Source organism: Schistosoma haematobium, chromosome 2 (genome assembly GCF_000699445.3).
Source record: "Schistosoma haematobium chromosome 2, whole genome shotgun sequence".
In the NCBI taxonomy this organism is placed as follows: Eukaryota; Metazoa; Platyhelminthes; class Trematoda; order Strigeidida; family Schistosomatidae; genus Schistosoma; species Schistosoma haematobium.
Window position 1 is genome coordinate 24,371,703 of NC_067197.1, and position 24,720 is coordinate 24,396,422.

General features: G+C 32.2%; 1 protein-coding gene across 1 annotated transcript; it reads left to right on the forward strand.

The window, feature by feature from the left end:
• The first annotated feature begins 1,117 nt into the window (after positions 1-1,117).
• On the forward strand, positions 1,118-19,943 carry MS3_00006530 (uncharacterized protein). The gene is made up of 3 exons (XM_035730842.2): positions 1,118-1,281; positions 11,955-13,165; positions 19,417-19,943. The coding sequence occupies exons 2-3, from the start codon at positions 12,008-12,010 to the stop codon at positions 19,615-19,617; spliced, it is 1,359 nt and encodes a 452-aa protein (XP_035585515.2). The 5' UTR covers positions 1,118-1,281; positions 11,955-12,007; the 3' UTR covers positions 19,618-19,943.
• Positions 19,944-24,720: the final 4,777 nt, after the last annotated feature.

Below are 24,720 nucleotides of genomic sequence, written 5' to 3' on the forward strand. Positions count from 1 at the left end.
TAATGAGAAGCAGTGATCAGTGGAGTTCGGCCGTGCCTGCTGTGAGATAGTAACTCACTGAAGATAATGGTGGACAGTGACGAAATTTCGTGGATTGGTTGAATCTAGACATTGACACCGTTGGATGCCAGCTCAGAGGCTTAGAGGTTAAGCGTCCGCCTGCGAGACTGATAGGTCTTGAGTTCTAACCTCTCGAGGAGGTATCGCGGATGCGCTCTGCTGGTAATCCTACACAAGTACGAATCAAAAACTTAACAATCTCCACAACACATAAACTGATATTTATTATTTAGTTTATTTTTAATAGTTCTTTGATACAACATTAAATCAATATTATTCCTTATAATTTACTAAAATAATTTAAACAGTTGAGATCATGAGTCAGCTGAAGCTAGACCACCATGGAAAACATGGAAGTACTGAACGGCCGTTTCGTCCTATTGTGGGACTCCTCAGCAGCGCGCATCCACGACCTCGCCTCGCGGATTTGAACCAAGGATCTATCAGTCTTGTGAGTGACTGCTTAACCGTTAGACCACTGAGCTGACCGGCATCCAACGGTGTTAATGTCTAACTTCAACTAATCCACGAAATTAACGACATTAACACCGTTGGATAGCACGAGACTGATAAATCCTTGGTTCGAATCCAGCAAGGCGGGGTCGTGGATGCGCACTACTGAGAAGTTCCACAATAAGACGAAACGGCCGCCCAGTGCTCCCATGTTTTCCATGGTGGTCTAGCTTCAGCTGACTCATGATCTCAACTGTTTTTTTAAATTACTACAATCTCCGCAAAACCCCTTCTTTTACTAAAATACCTATTTATTTATAATGAAATAAATATATAACCAAATTATTTATTTTATATTATCTATTTATTCATTTCTAATAGAAAATTAAACCAATCAAATTATTTAAATGAATTTCACTTATTTCTTATTGGTTAATTTTAGTTTATGTAAAGTAAATAAGTTAACGTTCATATAAATACCTATATAAACATTAACTTATTATTTATCATTGAAATGATAGATCTTACTTATACTACTGATATATATATATCTATATATGAATACAAGGTTAATTTATCATCCATATGCTGATTTAAATTTGTTATCTTGTTTAGTATTTTATTATGTACAAGATAAAATAAACATAGATTTACATCCTTTTTAATGAAAATAAACAATTGAATGAATAAAGTATATTTCACAGTTAATAATACATAATTATGAATAGAAGTGATAAATGTCTTCATTTTCTTCTTATTTGTAAACTGGTAAGTGTATTTGAGTTTCATACATATAAAAATGTAAATATGATTTTTTTATTTTAGAAATTTTTGTTGTATACACTCTAAATGCTTTAATAAATTAAATTTAAAGTAATCTCACTTGTGAGATAGTAAAGATTTGTAGCTTAGGTGGATGATTTTAATGAAGTTTTATTAAGAAATCATTTTGTTACTTATACAATGAATATTGGATAATTTAAGCTTCTTTTTTGACAATTTATGCAATTACATTGTTATTTACTTTAATCATTCAGTCAGTGGTCTTGAGTGCTGTTAGAGGTATAAGGACGGTTATCACTTCCCGGTTGCCCACACCGTGGAAGGGTTGTTCTGGATGTACCTGAAAAGGAAATTGGATTAGAGGTGATCTTAGTGACCTGAGAGCGTGACCTCAGTTCCCAAGGGACAACTGCTTGAGGTCGGTCACACACGACCTTTTTTGGGTAATTTTCGTGTTAGGTCCGTAATTGTTGAGACCTTACCGCCGGAGACAGATACCCGTGGGATAAGGCGAGGTATGACATTTTTAGGGTCGACCTTTTCTAACCACACCCCTCCTTGTGGGAAGGCAGCATCGCTGTCATGCTGATTGTCTGAAGGAAACACCTTACTGCTGTCACACCTCTGTACAGTCAGCAGTACGACTTCGCCTCCGGACCTTGGGTTTGTTGCTTTCGGTCTTACTGCTCTTCAACCGACCTATCTGACATGGTAGGACCTTGAGGAACGGTTGTTCCAGCCAGTATAGCTCGGTTGCTTCATCACGATAGGCAAGCCCGACCACCACGTCAAGGAAGCAACAACGGTCGGGACTTTAATCACTACATGATTTTGAATCATAGAAATTGGATTAGTTTAAACATTTTCAGTAATATTGAATTACCGTTATCAGATGCTTGATGCATGTAGATGTGTTTGAGAATTTTAAGAACAAACTAGATATTTGTTTTAGCTATCAAATAACTACTTAACCAGACTATTTTATAAGAGATGATTTGTAAATATATAAACTGTATTGTCACTAATAATAAAATATCGATTGTTTGAATGAATCACTAGCCATAATGAATCTCATCTTCAATATAGATATAAGTTAAATCAGTTCAGTTTCGTGATTATTACACATTATCAACTTGTTCACATTTCTATCTTAAATAGATTCACTATATAAAACATAATCAATCTTGTTTCTGATATAGTTTTATCACACTGGTTACTATTTGTAAACTATTTCAATTTGTACTAAGAACAGCAAACGATAATAAACCTATTTTGTGTATTCATAATTAATCTATGAAATTTACATGAACAATTATTTCTTAAGATAGATTAGAGTTAGAAACTAATTTATTCGATAATATTGAGCATTTTTAAGAATCCACATAATCATTAGCATATATTTAAGATTGTATTAAGCTTGCAAATACTACCGTTCAGAATTGGCTAAAAGCTTTAAGGGAAATATTGTTTATTTTTGTTTTTTTTCACATATCTATGTCGTTTTGATAAACTCACTGAAAGGTCAAGTAATAAAAAAATACCACTGAATTTTTATTACCTTTTTAAGGTATAAAATTCATTGTCATAAATTTTAGTCGATAACTTGAAATAATAAACAGAACTATTTAAGCAATAATAAGTCAACATTTAATAAATAACTAAATTATATCGGAAGGGGTTTTTGTGAATATTATAGTAATTCCAATAGTTGTGATTATGAGTCAATTGAAGCCAGACCACCATGGAAAACCTGGAAGCACTGGACGGCTGTTTCGTCCTGTTATGGGTCTCCTCAGCAGTGTACATTCACGATCCCGCCTCACGAGATTTCAACCCAGGACCTATCGGTTTTGCCCGCCAACGCTTGACCTTTAGACTCATGATATCAACTATTGAAACTAAATTATAGTTTAAAAAATAAATAATTCACCATAAATTATGAATTTCATTTCTTTTACAATTGAAACAGCTGAAAAATCTATTTTCTTAATAAAATAGGTAGTACTACTTATTTTTAATTAGTAATTCTAAAAAATACAACTTGTCCCTAAACTACGAAATCTCAGCTAATCTAAGAATATACATATATTACATAGTATTTATGAGTAACTTCTTGAAGACCTAGTGAAAAAATGGTGGTTTCTGAATTAAGATTAATAATGAATATGGCATTATCACACCAGTAACATCAAATGAATTTCTATCGGAGCAACATGTTAGGGAGTTTTATTTTGGTAACCAATGGAAATGCATTAGTAATAACAATACTATGTAAAACTATGTAACGAGAATTCATTAAAAAAGGTCACATTGATAGTAAGCCATGCTACATTGATCTGACAAATGATTTCGTTTATTAATGAGAACTTGTACAAAATCTTGTTTTTGAAACACAGTTTCAATAGAAACATTCTATCAATGTAATATTCTGCTTGTCTTGGCATAATTAAATTCATTCTTTGAGTAGTGAATGAATTAAATCAACACTTTGAATAAGGTGACAGGCATACTAACCTTAATAACTCATTAGTTCTATCAGAATGCAAACAAATACCATTGATATTTATCATTTATGAAGCTAATTCAGCAATACAAGAATATTATCAATTCCATAATAGAAAATAATATTGATAAATTTAAAATATACTCTATCATTCATTCATTAAACGTTTATACATATAATTGATAAAGTTTCTGTCCTTTGTCTCTGTATACTTACTAACTTACTTACTCACATCTGTTTCTCCTCGTAGATTAGCATAGGCCACCCACCAGCAGTCTCCATTCAACCAACCAACACTGAATAATAGAAAAAACATTTGAAAAACTATTTTCTTTCATATTTCCAATTTTAAAATTTGACTTGTTATACTGATATTATGTTTTCTATCTAACTTTCATTAATATTTAGTATTGGTAAAAAGCGAAAGATTATTTTATTACATTCACTTCAAACTAGCTATGTTACATATACATATATATATATATACGCTTAAATCACTTTAGGAGTACATCCATGTTGTTCCCTATATCCAAAATCAATTCAATAAAATATATTGCCATTTATTTTATAATGAATGTAAAACTATTTACAAGATTAGAGAACGTTCTTTTTCATTTAATAAAAATAAATTTAATCTATGACATCATTATGGTTATTCATGTTCACATTTCCATATGGAACTAATACTTTTCACGAAAAAGAAAATAATAAAACTCAATGAAAATTATTTATTATATTGAAAGCATATTGATTGGTTCGTATTTTAAAAAAAAAAACAACATTTTGCCAATTATATTTAGATAACAATTGAGTCGTGACACAATGATAGATGGATGGATGGAAGAATGGATGGATGGATGGATTAATAAATACATATGAATGTTCAGTTCAGTTTCCATTCTTAATATGAATTTATTTGAAAATGGGAAAAATTATTTTTTTCTTTTTATCAAATTGTTTACATATTCATTAGTTTAATCGAATCAAACCCACATACATTTAAGTTGGCTAATAGTTCGAGTTATCTACAATATTATATTTATATATAATAGAATAAATAAACATAGCTAATGTTATAAATGGAAATCTGTATATATATATGCGTGTTATATCCCAAAGTCACCAATCAGAAGCAGCGAACTATTGATCGGACCAAGGATGAGTAAAACACGTGCGAGCAGCCTAGAGTCCTGATTGGTCCTGCTTTCCGCCTAGCTCAGCCAGCTAAAGTCCAGAACACCAATCTCAGCCTCTGCGATATGAATCCTTATATTTCAAACATACTGAGTTTATATACCAATCAAATAGACCACAATGTAGCATAAAATAGAAAATAACATTTGTACAAAATTTGGCCAAATGAGGCTGTGAATGTGGGAGGAAGTGACTAATAGACAGGACATAATAATGCTTCATAGGTCAAAATAAAATTTATAATAAGAGAAATATGAATATCAGTAGTTTAGTTAATAAACAATTATACGATAAAAATATACGTTTAGTATTGGTCTATAAAAGGATTCCAGTTACCATTCATTATGTTTATCGGGACCTAACAATGAGTATAATGCAAGATGAAATACCATGCAAATTTCGAGACATTATTTTCGATTACATCATAATAAACTGATTGAATAGTAAAGCCGTTGTTGTTTCGAGTTATCGTATTGTTATAATTTCTTTTTATCAGAAGGGGTTTGTGGAGATTTTTAGAAATTTTCACAGATTGAAATCATGAGTCAGTTGAGGCTAGACCACCATTGAAAACCTGGGAGCACTGGACGGCCATCTCATCCTAGTGTGAGACTCCTCAGCAGCGCGCATCCATGATCCCGAACCACGCGGGGCTCGAACCCAGGACCTACTGGCTTCGCGCGCGAGCACTTAACCATTAGACCACTCATGATTTCAATCTGTGAAAATTTCTAAAAATCTCCACAAACCCCTTCTGATAATAATCATCTGCTCACTAGTGACTGACTTCAAGAGATACTCCTGGAGTTCTAGTGGGAAGCCGTTACCAGTGAAGTACAACCAGGTCTGTCGTGAGATATCAGCCCACTGAAGACAATGGTATATGGTGGCGCAACTTCGTGGATTGGTTGAAGTTAAACATTAACACCGTTGGATGCCGGCTCAGTGGTCTGATGGTTAAGTGCTCGCGCGCGAAGCCAGTAGGTCCTGGGTTCGAGCCCCGCGTAGTGCCTGATCGTGGATGCGCGCTGCTGAGGGGTCTCACACTAGGATGAGATGGCCGTCCAGTGCTCCCAGGTTTTCAATGGTGGTCTAGCCTCAACTGACTCATGATTTCAATCTATAATCTCTTTGTTTTAAAATATTATGTAATTGGTTCTTATTATAAATTGGAATAAAGTTAGAACCAAAATATATAATTATTATAGATAATCTTTTTTTTACTCTTATTTCTTCATTCATTAACGTTGATTGTTTCATATCAGATTATACTTTAATGTTAAATATGAATATATATTGGTTGTAAGCAACTGACAAATAACTCCAAAATGTAATGAATTTGTGTTGTTCTACTTTAATTATTGTTTTAAAATAGTTTGTAAATAAGGAAAAGAGATTTCTCTGATCAATTAGATTATTTGTTTTGGGATAGTTAATTGTAATTCATTTAACTAATGTATTTAGTTAATGGCGAGACTCTAATTTATGGACGAGCCAATCATAGGCGTTTTAAAGATTTCAAGGTTATGGCGCCAACTTCAGTGCTTAATGCGAACGCACGATCGGTTCACAGGGAATTTTGTACAAAACGTGATAATTGAGCGGCTATAACAAATAACACGGCGAGACTATTATTTGTGGACGACTCAGTCAGGTATAAGACAACAGATCTCGGATTTGGGCACGAAAGCCTTTCATCCATTTGACTAAATAAATTTCTGGCATTATAGCTGATGTCAGTTCGTGATGAAAACCCCATATATAATTCCTAAATAAGGCAAAGAAACGACAATTATTGCGAACTGGATAATAAAAGCACCAGCAACACTGGCTGCAGCCATGTATTACAATATATATGGGTGTTTGTAGAGCATACAGATTCCCACATAGGCTTGGTTATGTGCATCGTGTCACTATTCACGAGTAACATTTTGTGCACTTAACAACCGGAGTGCACATAAACAATATTGAATCTATGTGGTCGAGGCTGAAAGAGTTTTCAAAACTTAATCATGTCTTCAGAGGCCGACTATTCTGTAGCCGTATGGATGATTTCCTCTACTGCATGCATTACGACATTAGAACCTCTGAACCCCTTTCTAACCTTGACAAGTTTATGAACCACGTATAAGAAGTGTATCCACATTATTTTCTTGATTTTGTATAACATATTTTTACTGTATGCTGACTGTTTGCTGATTGACTAATATTTCTCAAGGTCACTTAAGATTCGTTCAAAGGTCGTCCATAAATTAGAGTCTCGCCACTCCGTTTTTTATTTTAACCTTTTTAAATAGAAAAACTCTAAGTACAAAATTGAATTAAGAGGATGCATTGAATAATTCTCTATCAATTTTATGAAACTTAACAATAATGTTTATTTATAATTCACGTAATTCATGATTATAGTAACATAGTTTTATTATTGATAAATAAATAGTTCAAAACTTCACCATCTTTATGTTTGTTACTGACTATATAACTAGCTAAAAACATATCCTTGTCTATGCTTTTATAGACTGTAACCGTATCAACGCACTACACTGTCTTAGAAAAAAAATTACATCATGAAATATTCATGTGTGTAATGTTCATTTTAAAGGAAAAAATTCAATAATGAATTATTGCTATGAATCAGAATATTACTGTTTTCTATTGAGATTCACTTGGTATTTTGTTTGGCTTGTATTTTCCCAAAGAGGTTTAAGATTGCAATTGATCAGTCTGTTATTAGTATATGTGCATACTGTGCGTATGCCAATAACAGACTGATCAACTACAGTCTTAAAAAACTCAATGAGAAGATAGAATCCAAACAATACCAAGTGAATTAAACTTCACCCCATTGCATAAGCAAGTAGTTATCAGGACTCAGTAGCTGAGTTGATAACGAGGTGGGGTTTGAAGCGAACGGTACTGGGTTCGAGTCTCAGAGTAAACGTCAACTCAGATGCAGGTATATCCAGCTGACGAGTCCCAAATAGGACGAAACACGCGTCCTCGATTCCACTGCTAGCCACTATCATTACTTACAAAAAATTCTGTAGTGATATCTATTGATTTACTGGATAGTATAAATCTTGAGACTAACTTACCGCCCATACATTAAATAGTTTGATATTTATCATTAATCATTATTTGATAATTAGTAATAATTTCAAATGTTTCATATATGTATACAACTAGTAGATCATTATGGAGCATATTTAACTAAATTACCAAGTGATTAATCAACAAAATTACATTAATTTATTAAGTAAATAAAACTATGAACCTTAGATGTTTTATACGATAACCTTATGAGGTCATATAGAACAAAAATTATAATAGTAACGGAAATGATTATTTTTTTCTACAATTAAAAAAAAAGAGTATTCACTGTTGAACATTCATACTGATAGTAATTAATAAATAAAAGGCAAACTCTTCTCAAATGATTAAACTAATGTCAAATTCACCAAATTTATTTCTTATTTGTTTTGTATTACAATTTGTTTATTGATAAAATGAATTTTAGTAAATAAATTATTATTTCCTACTATGACTGAAATTCATTAGATGGATGACGTAAAACAGTTCGATGTTTTTCAAAACAAAGAATCTATCTATCTATCTATATCTTACGTAAATTAGTATTGGCAAACGTACTTTAATTTTTATTGTCAACAATAATAGACATTTAATGTTCATTTAAAGTAGCTTATGAATCGAATTCAAAATTAAAGAGCTAAATTATTTTGTTTTAATTAAAAATTAAAGCATGTGACATAAACTTTTATATAATTTGTTTTCTGTAAAATATCATAATCAACATCATAATTTGAGAAATTCTGAAATAAAAGTCGATGATAACATCGGTCTAGCGCATAAGACTGAAGGTTGTGAGTTCGAATCCTGCGAGTGGGATTATAGATGCGCACTGTTGAGGAGTTTCATACTAGTGTGGTTTGTGCCATTGACGTCGATAGATATGATTAGTATGTATCATTAGCTGAAAGTGAAATATCAGGAAGTAGAATGTTAAGAAAAGCGAAGAAAAGAGAACGAGAACAGAGAATGATTGATGTGGAAATGAAGGAACAGTAAAGTCTGAGACTACTGATTGATATCTGCAAAAGGAAAAGTCATGTTTGAGACAACTGATTGACATTTTGCAAATGAAATATTCACTGTGTTCTGTAATTTTGTGTGCGAATACAATCGATTGTCTCCATTTGTGTTCTCGTTCTCTACACTAGGACGGAACGGCCGTCAAGTGCTTCCAGGTTTTCCATGGTGGTCTAACTTTAATCGACTTATGAATTCAACTATTAAATTAGAAATGTGTCAGCAAATTTTATTATGAATTAGTTATCGTGTCGTTATGTTTCCCAGGTTGTATATATGAGTAATACAAAAAAATGGTACAACTTATTAATACATGAAAATCAGGTTACTTTCACTTAGATGTATGATAATGCGATGTTAATGCTATATCACCATCATTCTACTAATCTTGAAAAAGAGTCAAACAAATTTTCATCTTAGTTACTATAATTATTTCTACGAAAAAAAATAATATGTCACTCGGAAATTACCATAAAAACTGAATATTATACGGCGAAACTATAATTTATGGACGAATCAATCAGATTTAGGATAACAGGTCTTGGATTTTTGCGCAAAATTCACTCACCCATTTGACCAAATAGCATCTTGGCATTTTAGCTGATGTCATTTCGTGATGAAAAACCGTAAATCTAATTTCTAACCTTAACTACCAACTGTGAATCATAGTTCTGATCCCTCACACAGGTTGATAATCTTCATTTGCTCTTAGCTATTAGGTGGGCACCCTCAAGGTCACTCTAGCGTCTCACAAAGCTTGTCCATTGACTATAGTTTTACCTATTCTACTTATGGATTTCAATGGTAATATTGAATAATAATAGTCATTTTTCAATTTTTTTTCAAAAATTACAAATTCACTAATTTTTTGATCATGTCCTATCTAATGTAAACAAATATTATAATTCCTTTTTGTATTAGTTGTTTGAATCGTCCCATTGATGTTTCGGACTGAAACTGATCAGTCTCTTATTGGCCTATGTGCATCCTGTCTAAATCTCCTCGATATTGCCTTGAATAACAAGCATTATAAACAGAGATAGATAGTGGCTAGCAGTGGAGTTCAAAATGTGCGCTTCGTCCTACTTGGGACTCGTCAGTTAGATGTACCTGCATCCCAGAGCTGACGTTTACTCCGTGACTCGAACCTAGTGCCATCAGCTTCAAGCACTTTCTAAGGTACAACCAGCTAACGTGTTCAAAATAGTACAAAACGTGAGATGATCACCATCCATCTCTGTTTATAAATATTATAACTATTACTTAAGACTACTGTTTGAACTTTTAATTTAACATTGCAAATCATTTTGGCGCAATTTACATTTGTATCATAATATTTGGCATCATTTAAATATCTCATATAAACACGCATGTTTTTTCTCCTATACCCTTATATGAATTTTCTTTTCGTTACTGGTAGCATACAAGGGGTTAAGAAATTTTATAAAATTGCATTTTCTTAACAAAAAACATTTTAATAATTCTGTTCGATTAAATTTTAATTTTTTGGTTGAGACCATGTACCTATGGATGTTAGGCCATCGTTGGAAACCTTTAAGCACTGGACGGCCGTTTCGTCCCACTGTGGGACTCCACAGCAGTGCGCATCTCGGATCCCGCCAGCGGTATTCGAACTCAGGGCCTTCGGTCTTGCGCGCGAACTATTAACCTACTGGACCACTGAGCCGGCATCCAATGGTGATAGTGTCTAGTATCAACCAATCCACGAAATTGCGTGACCATCTTCCAATGTACTGAGGTAGATACCTGTCTCTACCCGACACAGATTTTAATTGGAAAATCTCATTAATTAGTCTAGTTGTGTCATTTTGAACAAACTTTTATAGTACAATCCACAGGTTATGTGGCTTACATGAAATACGAGTGATAAAAATCGAGTTATCTAGTATTGTTCAAATGCGAATTCAGGGTATAGTAAACATTTGTTTACGTATTGTATTTGTGTACTAATTTTTACCAAATGGTCAATAAAATATAATGCTATAGCCAGGAAAAGATAAACAATTTTTACTGTGCAATTGAAAGTATATTTGAACAAATCAAACCTGCTTAGGGATCTGTAGATTAAGAACGAGTGAATATTGATTTATGTTATCACATTTACAGTAGTCAGAGATGAATTCAAATAATACAATTGACTATATTTATTGCTGTTGAAATGATGTTCGGGCTTGTGTTTTTATTTGTTAACCAACAGTTGCTATGGTGTAGCTAACCATAGTCCATCTCTTTTATTCAGATTGTTCTGATTATTCAGCATATACAGAATTTCAGCACTTACTCCTTCTTTAAGACATTTAGTTCCTTCAAAGTTAACCATTCGTTTTTTTTCTAATGTCTATAGTACAATTGTTAGTTTGGTTTACTAAGTGCTTTAGGTTTTATCATAAACAAAGAAATGAACGTTTTCTCTATCGTAACCAAAACAACAGAAAACACATATACCCATGCTTATACGCTTACCGTATTCTGAGACCTTTCGACATCAAATGACTAATATTCTCATTACACACTAAGTCGATATCTGAACAGAATTGGGCAAGAATTTGAACAGACTTATATTAAACCTTAATTATCTATGATAATTTTGTCTTGCCATAAGTAACTCTGATCAGACTGTCAGATGAACTGTTGAAACTATTTGAAAATTCAGGCGCCAAAATTATTTAAAAGATAATTTTTATATTCGATGGTTTCGATATAATTGGTGCTAAATATTTTGTTAAACAGTTCCCCTAATTAAGCAATGTAAATTAGTGTTCAATGTGTAAATTTTAGTGATAACGTGTTAGCGCCAAATTATCTTTTTCTTCTCTCTTTGCACTATGTGTAGGTTGTTTTACTTTCATGGATTATATAATCTAGGCTATATATTGAACAGGTTGAATGATGCTCAATAATATAACTCAATTAACAACAATGATAACAACCATAGCATCAACAATAACTACAAACAATGTATCAACATTACCAATAAATGAAGTGAATCAATCTATGACAACAACATCATTAGTAACAACTACCAATATTATGCCAATAATCAATGCAAAATGTAAACCTATTGAATCATTAGAATTATTTGGACGTGTTTACGGTGATATGCATGGATATATTACATTATTTCTATGTCCTATATGTGTATTATCTAATATTTGTATTGTAATTGTACTTAATCAACGTGATATGATATCACCGACAAATTTTCTATTAACATCATTAGCAATCAGTGATGGTTTATTGATGATTTTCTATATACCATTTACAAGTTATTTCTTAATTGGTCGTCATACACGTAATTCAACTTATAATTGGGCTGTTTATCTTCTATTTCATATTAGTCTACAAAATTTTCTTCATTTAACTTCAAGTTATATTGTTGTTGTTATAGCTGTATTTCGAGTTCTCTATGTAAAATTTATAGTCAAATGTCAAATTTTATGCAGTATGCAAAGAGCTAAATTTGCTATTACAATAGTATTTATAATTAGTAGTATATTATCTATTCCATGTATTATGAATCATCATATTGTACAAAATAATAATGAACAAAAATTAAATAGTTACATGGTTACTTATGTAGATAATGAAGTTATGTTAAATTATCTTTATTGGAATACAGCAATTTTTTTGAAACTTCTACCATTATTATGTTTATGTGTACTTAGTTTTATGATTATATATACAATACGTAGACAAAATTCACGGATGAGAAAAATGAAAACCAAATCAATCATATGTGTTGATCGTATTATTGAAACATCTAGTTCACATAATCCAACTAGTTCAAATTCAATCATCATTAATAATAATGAATTAGATCAAAATCAAAATCAATTAAATAATCATGATATAAAAGAGAAGATTAAATTTCAACCCATTCATGGATCTAATACTTTATCATATAGAACTAATTCAATGTATAAAAATGTTACTCTATTAAAAAAACGTAATACATTTGAAAATGAACGTGAAAAAGCAGAAAATAGAATGACAAAATTTTTATTAGCTATTGTTTTCATATTTATGATAACATTACTTCCTCAGGTAAGTTGTATATTGTTTATATGAGTGAAAGGATTTGTAAGCGATTGTTTCTAAGTATTTCTTCTTTTTTTTTTATAAAAGATTTATTGATTCTATTAATGATGATGTAAACAAATACTTCCTTATTAGATTGTGGGGTTTTTGTGAAGATTCTAGTAGTTTAATAGTTGAATTTATCAGTCGATTAAAGCTAGGGCCGTCATTGAAAACGTGGAAGCACTGAATGGCCGTTTAGTTCTAGTATGTGACTTCTCAGCAGTAAGCATCGACGACCTAATACGCAGGAATCGAGACCAGGAACTTCAGTCTCGCGAATAAACGCTTAACCTCTAGATTGTGGATGGCACTGCTGAGGAGTTCCGTAATAGGAACAAAAGGCGTCCAGTTTTTCCAGGTTTTCCATGATAGTCTAGCATAAATTGACTCAGAAATTCATCTGTTAAGCTGCTTTCTTACATAACCGTGCATCGTCCTTAGTGATAGGCGTAATTATATCATAATGACATTTCTTGTTAGGGAACAAATTTGACTGGATATAAAATTAAGCTCATTTTAGTGTTCCCACATGACTTGTTTGACCTTTATATATTCACTTGTTTGTATACCATTGTATTTGAAGGATTGAGAGTGTAGTATATAAGCGGACATTTCTCACACAGGAGTCAAATACTTTTATTTAGTTAGGAAGTATATAAAACGTTGATTCGATTTGATTGGTGAGGATCTATTCACAAGTTTATTCTAAATCAGGTCTATCACACTAAACATATTTAGATATCTGCTTTAAAAAAACACCAGCTTACGCCAGAATCTATGTATTTTAAATTTCTAATCATCACTTCAGAAATATTTGTTTACATAAATTTTGTGATTTAGGGTACATGCTATTGTTTTAATGACAAAGTTTGATTTAAACCCTACTTGTTAAAACTAGCAAGAGTTGGCACAGTTTCCTATGCTTATCAGTCAGTCATCACAACTTATATATTTGATAAGTTTGTGATCAAAACTAGTAATACTTTACCCATAACCTTTAATGAAATCAATAAATTTGTAAGGATAATTGTAATGGAATATTATTTTTCTGAAAATTTATGTTCTGAATTTTATATTTTGTCTTCCCTCAAAACTTGTTCTGTCCTAGTTAAATCTAAGTAATTTAGATTTGGTTTGCTTCCAAAAACACAAGGAAGATCTCGCACGACCAAACCATCCAGCTCAGAGAACAAAACTCCATCAAAATATTAGAATAACGAAATATATTGAATAAAAATAGTGTCTGGAAAAAAGTAAATTAATTCAACAATACGACTGTTTTAAACTGAGCCAAACCATAATGATAAATGTAATTATTACTCGGTTTTAGTCACAAATCGGATTCAGATGCAAGATACGTTAGCTCTAGCGGACAGCGGATAATCACTCGTTTGTATTTTAAAACTCATCAGTATTACTGACCTGTGATAGAGCACAATAATGAACCAAGAATACAGTATTTTGCACAACGTATGAAAGATTCCTTTTTGTCTCAATAGTGATTTGAGTTCGATCAGTGAACTTCATAAGCAAACATTCTGACATGTATGCAAATTGAGCCATCATCCTATGAAATTGTCAACAATGGTTCACACAGAACTAGTTTAATCACTATAGTCTTTTATACAGTACATAGAAGTGAAATGTTTATCCATAAAATATTACCAAATAAATTACGAACAGACTAGAAGTTATTTATTGTGAATGATTTGCTATAAAATTATACGTTTAGAGTTGAAGTAATTATCACTTTTGTTTACCTTAATCCATGTACTTTTAGTAGAAAAACAAAATGAAGTTTCAATTACAGAAGAGTTTGTAAAAGAGTAATATGTTATTTAATCATCCATATTACTGTACATTATTCAATAAGCTAGTATATCCATTCATAGATCAAACACTAAAAAAAAGATGGATTAGGTATGGGTACAATATCCAGTCTAATCCAATTGAATCAAAATATATAAATCCTTAATCTAGAATCTATAATGATTGAAAAGATTAGTAAAGAATATCGCGTGATACTGATCATTAGTTCTACCTTGATAGTTTCAAATAGGAAATCTTTTTTCTTTTTCCAAAGAAAAGAAGATTGATTTAACTCCACTTCAATAAAATAAAATCAAGCATGTAAAACTTATATTATTGACAACTATAATTCACTAACTGAGTTTATGAGTCAATTAAAATTAAGCCACCATGGAAAACCTAGAAACACTAGATGGCTATTATGTCTTAATATTGTATTCCTCAGCAGTGTGCATCCACAATCTCACTCGAGAACGCTTAACCTCTAGACCATTGAGTCTACATCCAATTGTGTTAATGTTTAACTTTAATCAATCTAGATTATTTCGTAAAGAAATTGTATTGCTTTGTTTTATATAAATGACAATAATTCAATTCGAAAAAATAACAATGTAGATGTCAATTATTTTACATACAAAAAGTTATTGAGTTTATTTTCGCAATAAATTACTGTAATAAAGTATTTAATTACCAAAAAAAACAAATATGTTAATCATTCATTCGATTTACCTACTTCCATAGTTCGATGATACTACTACTACTACAATAATAGTAATAATAATAGTACCCATAGTATAAATTGTATGAATGTCTAGTGTGACTTAATTATCATTTTCAGAATCCACTTATACACTATGATACTCATGACAGTGTTATCAATAAAATTATTCAAATTCTTTATTTCATTATTAAGTTGAACAAATTGTTTCGATAAATCAACAGAGAATAATCTACATAAACTCTTATCCTGAGATTGAATGGTAGTTGGAGATAGTCAACAGGAAACCCTGGACCCGGGTTTCGTGCTTCTTGGCACTCGTCAGCAAGGTGTACCTGCAATCCTGAGGGAACTGGTGCTCCCTGGCGGATTCGATCCCGAGTGTCAAGTAGCATTAAACCCGGGTACTGGGTTTCCTGTCGACTACCTCCGACCGTCATTTAATCTCAATATATAGTGCCCGCAGTGTCGAGTCACCTAGACTGGTGGCCACATTGCAACATGATCGATAGCATTCAATCTGTACTAAATAAGGACTTGACACACATGACATTGATCACCACCCAGTGATCAATCAATTGTGAGAACTCTTATCCTAGTGATTAATCTATTCAAAGAATTATATTTTCTAATAAATATAAGATTTACATTTACTTAGTTCATTAGTTATTAACTATAAAACATTTCTAAAATTAAAAAATATCCTACTCACTAATTCAACTTCCTACACACTCTTATTTGAATAAAATATTGATATGAGCATAACATGTTTGAATATATATTTTATAGTTGTCATGACTTCACAGGAAGATGTATATTGATAGACTTGTGGTGGAGCAAAAATATATTAACCCAAAAATAGCAATAAAGTTATTACGTCCAAATGTTAATATTATAATATATCAGTTATAAGTAACAAACACCAAAAAATTAAAGGACGTTACTTAGATCGGCAAGCTTGTGCGTGCGTTTAGTACCAGGATCCACAATTATAGATAATTAATAATTCCAGTGAGGTTGTCATGGTTCCAGTAATTTCAACAGATGTAAAATATAATGTGAATGTAACTGCAGTCTATAAATGTAGATAACAGATACTTCAGAGTTCAGTTATCATAACCACAGGCTATGCGGAACGATAGACGTGTGTATAATAGTGTACTTACGAGTAGTTAGCAACGTGTGTCGTGCTATGAGTGTTACACAACGGAAGAAAGTGTGTTCAAAGTCATGCACTTAAACAACATATACAATCATTTTATTGTAAATGTACAAACTGTGAAAACGGACAAAATAAATGTAAATAATGTCAAAGACTTTTTGTAAGCAATGACGGATAGTGGCTAGCACTGGAATCCAGGACGCGCGTTCAGTCCTATTTGGGACTCGTCAGCTGGATGTACTTGCATCTCAGAGTTGATGTTCACTCTGGAACCCGAACACAGTACCATTCGCTTCAAATGCCATCAAGTTATCCACTCAGCTACTGAGTCCTGATAGCTACTTGCTTGTGCAATGGGGTGAATTTAAATTCACTTGGTATTGTTTTGCTTGTATCTTCCCATTGATGTTTAGGTCTGCAATTGATCATATGTGCATACTATGCGTATGCCTAGATATAAAGTATGGTTAATAATCAACAAATATTCTAAGTAGAGATGTTATAATTAAGTAAGGATTGTTTTATTTAGAAAGGAATTCTCACTGTACCATTTCCCAAAATTATTGTTTTAATTCATAGTTCTGATTACATTTTTTAATTCCCCTAACGTTATTACACGATCTAGGATCACAATGTTTTTTATTTAATCATAGATTATATGGATTAAGCAACTTTCACCCATCTACTTTATCACTCTTAATCATTCATTAAAATTTACCAAAATATCTAATTTAATTTAATTAGGCATATCATTATAAGAAATACCATCTTGTTGTTATAATTAAATTAATCTATAGAAAAATAAAGAAAATTAATGGTCAATTATTGTTCAACACAGAACAATATATGATTTTATATAGCGAGTTATGGAACAACTCCCTTTATGGTTCATTAAAACAATACACAGCTCTGTTCTATCATATATGATCGATGGAGATTATGTAGTAGATAGCGTATCCCTACTAGTTTTTTTACTTTTGAGGTTCGATCTCACCTTTTGCACATAACAGAAGCCATAGAGTTTCGAGCCAACAATTCAAGCCTTTGTATTCATAAGAAATCTGTAAACCTTTATTCCACAACTAGTAAACCTGTAATCACACTATTATGGTTGGTTATGTAATTTGTTCCAGTGTTATTACTGACTTGTAAACTGCCATGATTTTCGAATATGCAAATAAATATTACTGTATATAAGAGTAAAGCCTAATGAGGATCTAGTTGAAAACAATATCATTCACTTATATATCTTGTTCTCATTAATGATATCATAATTCTTAAAATTACAATTTATTTACACTATAATATTATCTAATGATTAGTTACAGAAAAAAAAGCTTTGAGCGGAAGTTTGAGATGAAAGTTTTAAATTGTTTTAATCGATGAAAAGAACAGAATACAAAGATGACTGAAATAGTGAAGAGCCAATATTTTTTGTTTAAAATCAAGAGCCATAAAGTCATATTTCAAATTGACGCTGATTGGTTATATTTCATCTAGCAGTAATATCAATTCGTTGGATTCTAATAAGACGTCAGCTGGTATGTTGAAGTATATATTCAATATATATATATATATGTTTCAGCAGTTCTTATTTCTTGAACATTTCATTGGATTGATCTAATGGATTTATTTATAAGTTGTAGTATTATGTAATAGTTTAGAGACAAACAAGAAAAACCACTTCGAGAGTTCATCGAAATCTACTCAAATCTTACTGTATTTTAATAATTAATTTTTCAATACTTTTAGACATTTTTTTTGTTTGTTACTTTTAGTGATAAATAAGTTTGGAATTTTCAGGTTAAATAAAAATCTTATCACTTTGTAATTACTTTTTTTAGGTTCGAATTCCATTAGCGAGATCATGGATGCGCATTGCTCAGAAATGCAATATTAGGACGAAACAGCCATCATGTTCTTTCAGGTTTTCCATGGTGTTCTAGCTTTAATCAACTCATGTATTAAATCAACAAATTACTATAATATCTACAAAACCCCTATTTAATTATTTTTCTAACAGCAATAATATGGATAGTTAATCATCGTCTACTTCGAAACATTCAGGATTAAAATATAAAACTTTTATTTCATAACGTCACATGACTTAGGAAAATCAGTTACATGAAAAGATGAAACTCTGACAGGATATATACAAGATCGTTCACATATATGTGAAGTGGTTGTGGATTACAAACCTTCAACTTAAGTTGACTGTTATTCGGAATCCCTTATCGAAGTGTAGTAGCTATGTTGAGGGAACTGGTGCTTTCTGAAAGATTCGCTTTTGTGTCATTCAGCCTCATTACCAAGCTATTCTGAAGTTCCCTTTAAGATTTTTATATTTGCAATTGTTTCAACAAAGACATGACTATCTAGTCCCTTTGATGTTGATTAAATTCTATCAGTTTAGTTGTACTATGGCAATATATATATATATATATATATATATATATATATATCTTTACTTATGTGCATAGCATTATTATAATGTTTGTTTCTTTTACTACTTTTTATACATTACAGGCAATATTATTATTTTTAAGTGGACTTGTGGGTGATTGTTTCACAGATACTGTGTATAATGCATTGGGTGATTTTATGGATCTATTGACAATTGTTAATAATGGTATTAATTTTATACTGTATTGTTCAATGTCACATCAATTTCGTACAACTTTCATACAATTTTGTACAAGGATATTTAAAATATGTAAAAGGACCTAATGCCCAATATTGATAAATCTTCTTTTAAATGCATTTTTTAACATCTCAGCCGTGTTCTTCATACATTTCACATTTCCGCAGTGAAATACGTATGTACAGGTATCTTCTCATTCCCTGTTAAATACAGTAGAACAATAATGAAATAAAAATACATATGAAACTAGAGGAAAAGAACTGTAAATGTGATATGTAACTAGAATAAATAAAAATTCAGTTTTCTTCACGAGATTTGATTGTATCTTACTTATTGTCTATTTATTGTTTACAATAAAACCACAATTATGTTTGGTAATCCAATGTTATTCTAAAAGAAAAACTGAATACAATATTGTGTGTTTTCTTTATTACAATTTAGAAGGGGAACTGTGTTTACATGACAAATATCTACCTGGGGGATCATAAAGTTCAGCCTATTTCATATCAAATAAGGCATGGACAAATATTGGTGCAGAATAGTATGAATTCATATTATTTCGAGGTTTCTCGTCAGCTGCTTACAAACCAAAAATGTGATAGAATTTTTACATTGAGAAAGAGTGAAAACAATTGACATAGATGAGTGTAAATAACTGGGTTACAATAATAACTATATATATATATATGCTAGAACAGGTCAGAGGTCAAAGGGAATTAATTCGGGTTGGGTGGTGTAATAATGGAATTGAATAATCATAAGATAGGTTACGTAATAATAATTAAATAGAATTTGAAAAGTTAAGATAATTTAAGAGGATCAGGTGGTGGAAATGTGTGAATAAAATTTTGGTTTAAGAATTAGGTAATAGGGGAGGAGTATAAATATTTTAAAATAAATAAAAATAAAATAAATAAAAATAAAAATAAAAAAATATCAAGCATTTAGACACCTCATATGTATGTGTATCAATTTCTGTCTGATTTATGAGTATTCATTGTAGATCTATACGATTTCCTTCAATATAATTATTGATTACAGGCATATTGTATCACATAGTTTTGGTAAGGTTAATTTTAACTTCATTTCATCTATCCAAGTTATTAAGGGTACAATAATTATCTTCTCAACAAAATCTAATGCAACTAAGTCAAGATGAATGAATGTATCCTGAGTTAAATTAAACTTACTCATGATGAAATTTATTTTAATGTCTTATCATAATTGATGTTTCGGTGAATATTTAAAGATACACTGAAATAAAACGTTTTTGTCTACCATTAAGATCAAACTAATCGTGTTTTAATGATATGTAATTGTTTGAAACTTAATAGACCTATATCGTATTTCATTGCATGGGCAATATGAATTTCAATTGCTTAGTACTTGACGTTAGTTAGCCAATTGTATTCGATTAATGAATAGGTGAACTTATAACATTATACATATCTCAGAAACTTATTCATATACCAGAGGTGTTGTTCGTAGTTTATTTACATTTTTTTTTAAAGTTTATATCTTATTGTATGAAACATCATTTGATAAGGATTGTGCTGTTAAGTATTCCATTGATTATAAAATATGAAGTGCATTTACATCAATCTGTATAGAAACTCTTCTATTGAACATAAGGAAGAATTTTTACGTATATAAGAAAAAGTGGATTAGTTATGAGATTTTATCAGTTACATAAAACTTTCAAATAACTTGAACATTTCGGTTTTTTATTTCTAATTCAACTAAATTATTATAAATGAAGAGTATTGATTAATTTGGTAATTTTATTCTATCTAACTGTTATAACTTGTTAATTGAATGCTACTTTTTATATCTGGTCGTCGCTGATTGTTATGTCGGAAACGCTTGTCACTTATACTCGGAACGAGGAGCCTCGGCGATTCTCACGATGAGAAAGTAAGAACACAAAGACTGGTATAAATGAAGATTTATTAACCCCGAAACACGACGACGACTCTATTAGAAAATACACTCATTTGTATATTGGTTGTGCACCCATTTTGAATAATAACTAGGATGAAATCACATATATGAAAAATACTCAGAGTTATAACGAATCACATACTAAGCATACTTCATGTCAATGGAATACAAGAATATTGCATATTATACAGAATAAAATATCATACGAGACAATAAAACAAATACTACATTGAGTAATCATTACATTGAATCAAAACGGAAGTAATCTGTCACAAAACTCATAATGGGTAAATCAATCGAAAATCGACTTTTCTTTCCATCATATCACTAACACATTAAATTATGGTCACTATTTTGAGCGACTCAATATCATGTACCCTAATTTAATGATTATTTCATCCTTCCTCCAATGACTTAAGAAGGATGGTAATAATTTTGGTTTGTTTTAAAGAAATATTTTGTAAATATTGAATGAGTATTTTCATTATTCAGTTTCACAATGGTTAGGTACTAACAAAAACATTGAATCTGTGTATCTGATAATTAATATAATGTATGATATAATGTTTTAAAGTTCAAAGCTATTAAATTATTGACTGCTTCTATTAACTACTTGCGTGTCTATCATTTATTACACTCCAAACATGTAACTTATTAATGAATGACAAGTAGTACAGAGGTTAAATCAATTCTAATTAGCATCAGAGTCAGAAGTATGTTAACATTATTTTTCTTTTCAGAAAGCATATAAGTCAAATATAAGATTTCTTAATGTTACGTGATATAATTGAACTGACGTTATGCTACCAGTGGAATATAGAAAATATGGAGTTAATTTGTTTTTCGGAAATATTTGTATGCTTTGAAATAACTACAAATTATCTGTCCCAAATAATTAATTATCAAAATACACCCATAACTGCATGATAATCATCAGTTGGAAACCAAAATAAGGTTAAATTTCTAAAGGTACGCCTAAAATTAACATGTGCTCACTAGTGACTAGCTTTGTGAAGGAATTTTCGAAGTTCTAATAAGAAGCCGTGACCAGTGGAGCTAATCCATGTCGGGTAGAGACAGGCATCTGCTTCAGTACAATGGGAGACGGTTGCGCAATTTCGTGGATTGGTTGATGCTAGACACTATCACCGTTGGATGCCGGCTCAGTGGTCCAGTAGGTTAGGCGTTTACGCGCGAGACCGAAGGCCCTGGGTTCGAATTCCACTAGCGGGATCGTGGATGCGCACTGCTGTGGAGTCCCACAATAGGGCGAAACGGCCGTCCAGTACTTCCAGGTTTCCAAAGGTGGTTTAACATCAATCGGTTCATGATCTCAATCAAAATGTTTTCAATTTGAATGCCATGTTTAAAAACGTTTTCATCCCGGTTATTCAAAAAAAAAGATTGAGAACAAGAATATTACGAGTAAACTAGACATAGAGTTTTTTTGAGAATTATAATGGTTACTTACTTACTTACTTACGCCTGTTACTCCTCGTGAAGGAGCATAGGCCACTCACCAGCATTCTCCATCCAACCCTGTCCTGGGCAATCCTTTCCAGCTCCGTCCAGTTGTAATTCATCCTTTTCATATCTGCTTCTATTATCCGACGCAATGTGTTCTTTGGCCTTCCTCTTTTTCGCTTCCCTTCAGGATTCCAAGTTAGGGCTTGCCTCGTGATGCAGTTTGACGCTTTGCGTAATGTATGTCCTATCCATTTCCATCGTCTTTTCCTAATTTCTTCTTCAGCTGGAAGTTGGTTTGTTCTCTCCCACAGTAGGCTATTGCTGATGGTATCCGGCCAATGGATGTTGAGTATCTTGCGTAGACAGCTATTTATAAATACTTGTACTTTCTTGATTGTGGTTGTCGTAGTTCTCCAAGTTTCAGCTCCATACAGTAGAACTGCCTTGACGTTCGTATTGAAGATTCTGACTTTGATATTGGTTGAAAGTTGTTTTGAGTTCTATATGTTCTTCAATTGTAGGAATGCGACTCTTGCTTTGCCAATCCTCGCCTTTACGTCTGCATCTGATCCTCCTTGTTCATCGATGATGCTTCCTAGGTATGTGAAGGATTCTACATCTTGCAGAGTTTCACCATCAAGAGTGATTGGATTGCTGTTCTCCGCCTTGAATTTGAGGACCTTGGTTTTCCCTTTGTGTATGCTGAGGCCTACTGATGCAGAGACTGCTACTACACTGGCTGTCTTCATCTGCATCTGTTCGTGTGTACGTGATAGGAGGGCTAGGTCGTCTGCGAAGTCCAAATCGTCTAATTGATTCTGAGCTGTCCATTGTATTCCGTGTTTTCCTTCAGATGTTGAGGTCTTCATAATCCAGTCGACCACCAGAAGAAAGAGGAAGGGAGAGAGTAAACAGCCTTGTCTGACTCCAGTCCTTACTTGGAATGCATCTGTCAGCTGTCCTCCATGCACTACTTTGCACTGTAGTCCGTCGTATGAGTTCCGGATAATATTGACAATCTTCTCGGGAACTCTGTAGTGTCGAAGAAGTTTCCTTAACTTCCTCCTATCCACACTGTCAAACGCCTTTTCATAATCAATGAAGTTGATGTATAGTGGTGAGTTCCACTCAGCTGATTGTTCGACGATGATTTGTAGTGTTGCAATTTGGTCTGTGCACGACCGATCCTTACGGAATCCAGCTTGTTGATCTCGAAGTTGGGCGTCTACTGCATCCTTCATCCGGTTCAGCAACACTCTGTTGAAGACTTTCCCTGGTATTGACAGCAGTGTGATTCCTCTGTAGTTTTCACATTTGCTCAGATCTCCTTTCTTTGGAATCTTGACGAGGTGCCCTTCTTTCCAGTCCATCGGCACTTGTTCCTCCTCCCAAATCTTTTTGAATAGAAGGTATAGCATGCTTTTGGTTGCTTCGATGTCTGATTTCAGTGCTTCGGCTGGTATGTTGTCGGGTCCTGCTGCTTTCCCGTTCTTGATTTGTCTGACGGCCATTCTAATTTCTTCCGTCGTTGGTGGGTTGACATCTATAGGAAGATCTATGTGTGCTGCTTCGATGTCCGGTGGATTCATTGGAGCCGGCCTATTCAGGAGTTCCTCGAAGTATTCTACCCATCTGTTACACTGTTGTTGAATTTCAGTGATTGGCTTGCCTTCTTTGTCTTTGACCGGCCTCTCTGGTTTACTGTATTTCCCTGATAGTTTCTTCGTTGTATCGTAAAGCTGTTTCATATTTCCTTCTCTAGCAGCTTTTTCTGTCGTCGT

Coding starts and splice junctions, on each gene's coding strand:
- MS3_00006530 (XM_035730842.2), top strand. CDS start 12,008: ATGATGCTCAATAATATAACTCAATTAACAACAATGATAACAACCATA. Junction 13,166..19,416: donor TGATAACATTACTTCCTCAG/GTAAGTTGTATA, acceptor TATACATTACAG/GCAATATTATTATTTTTAAG.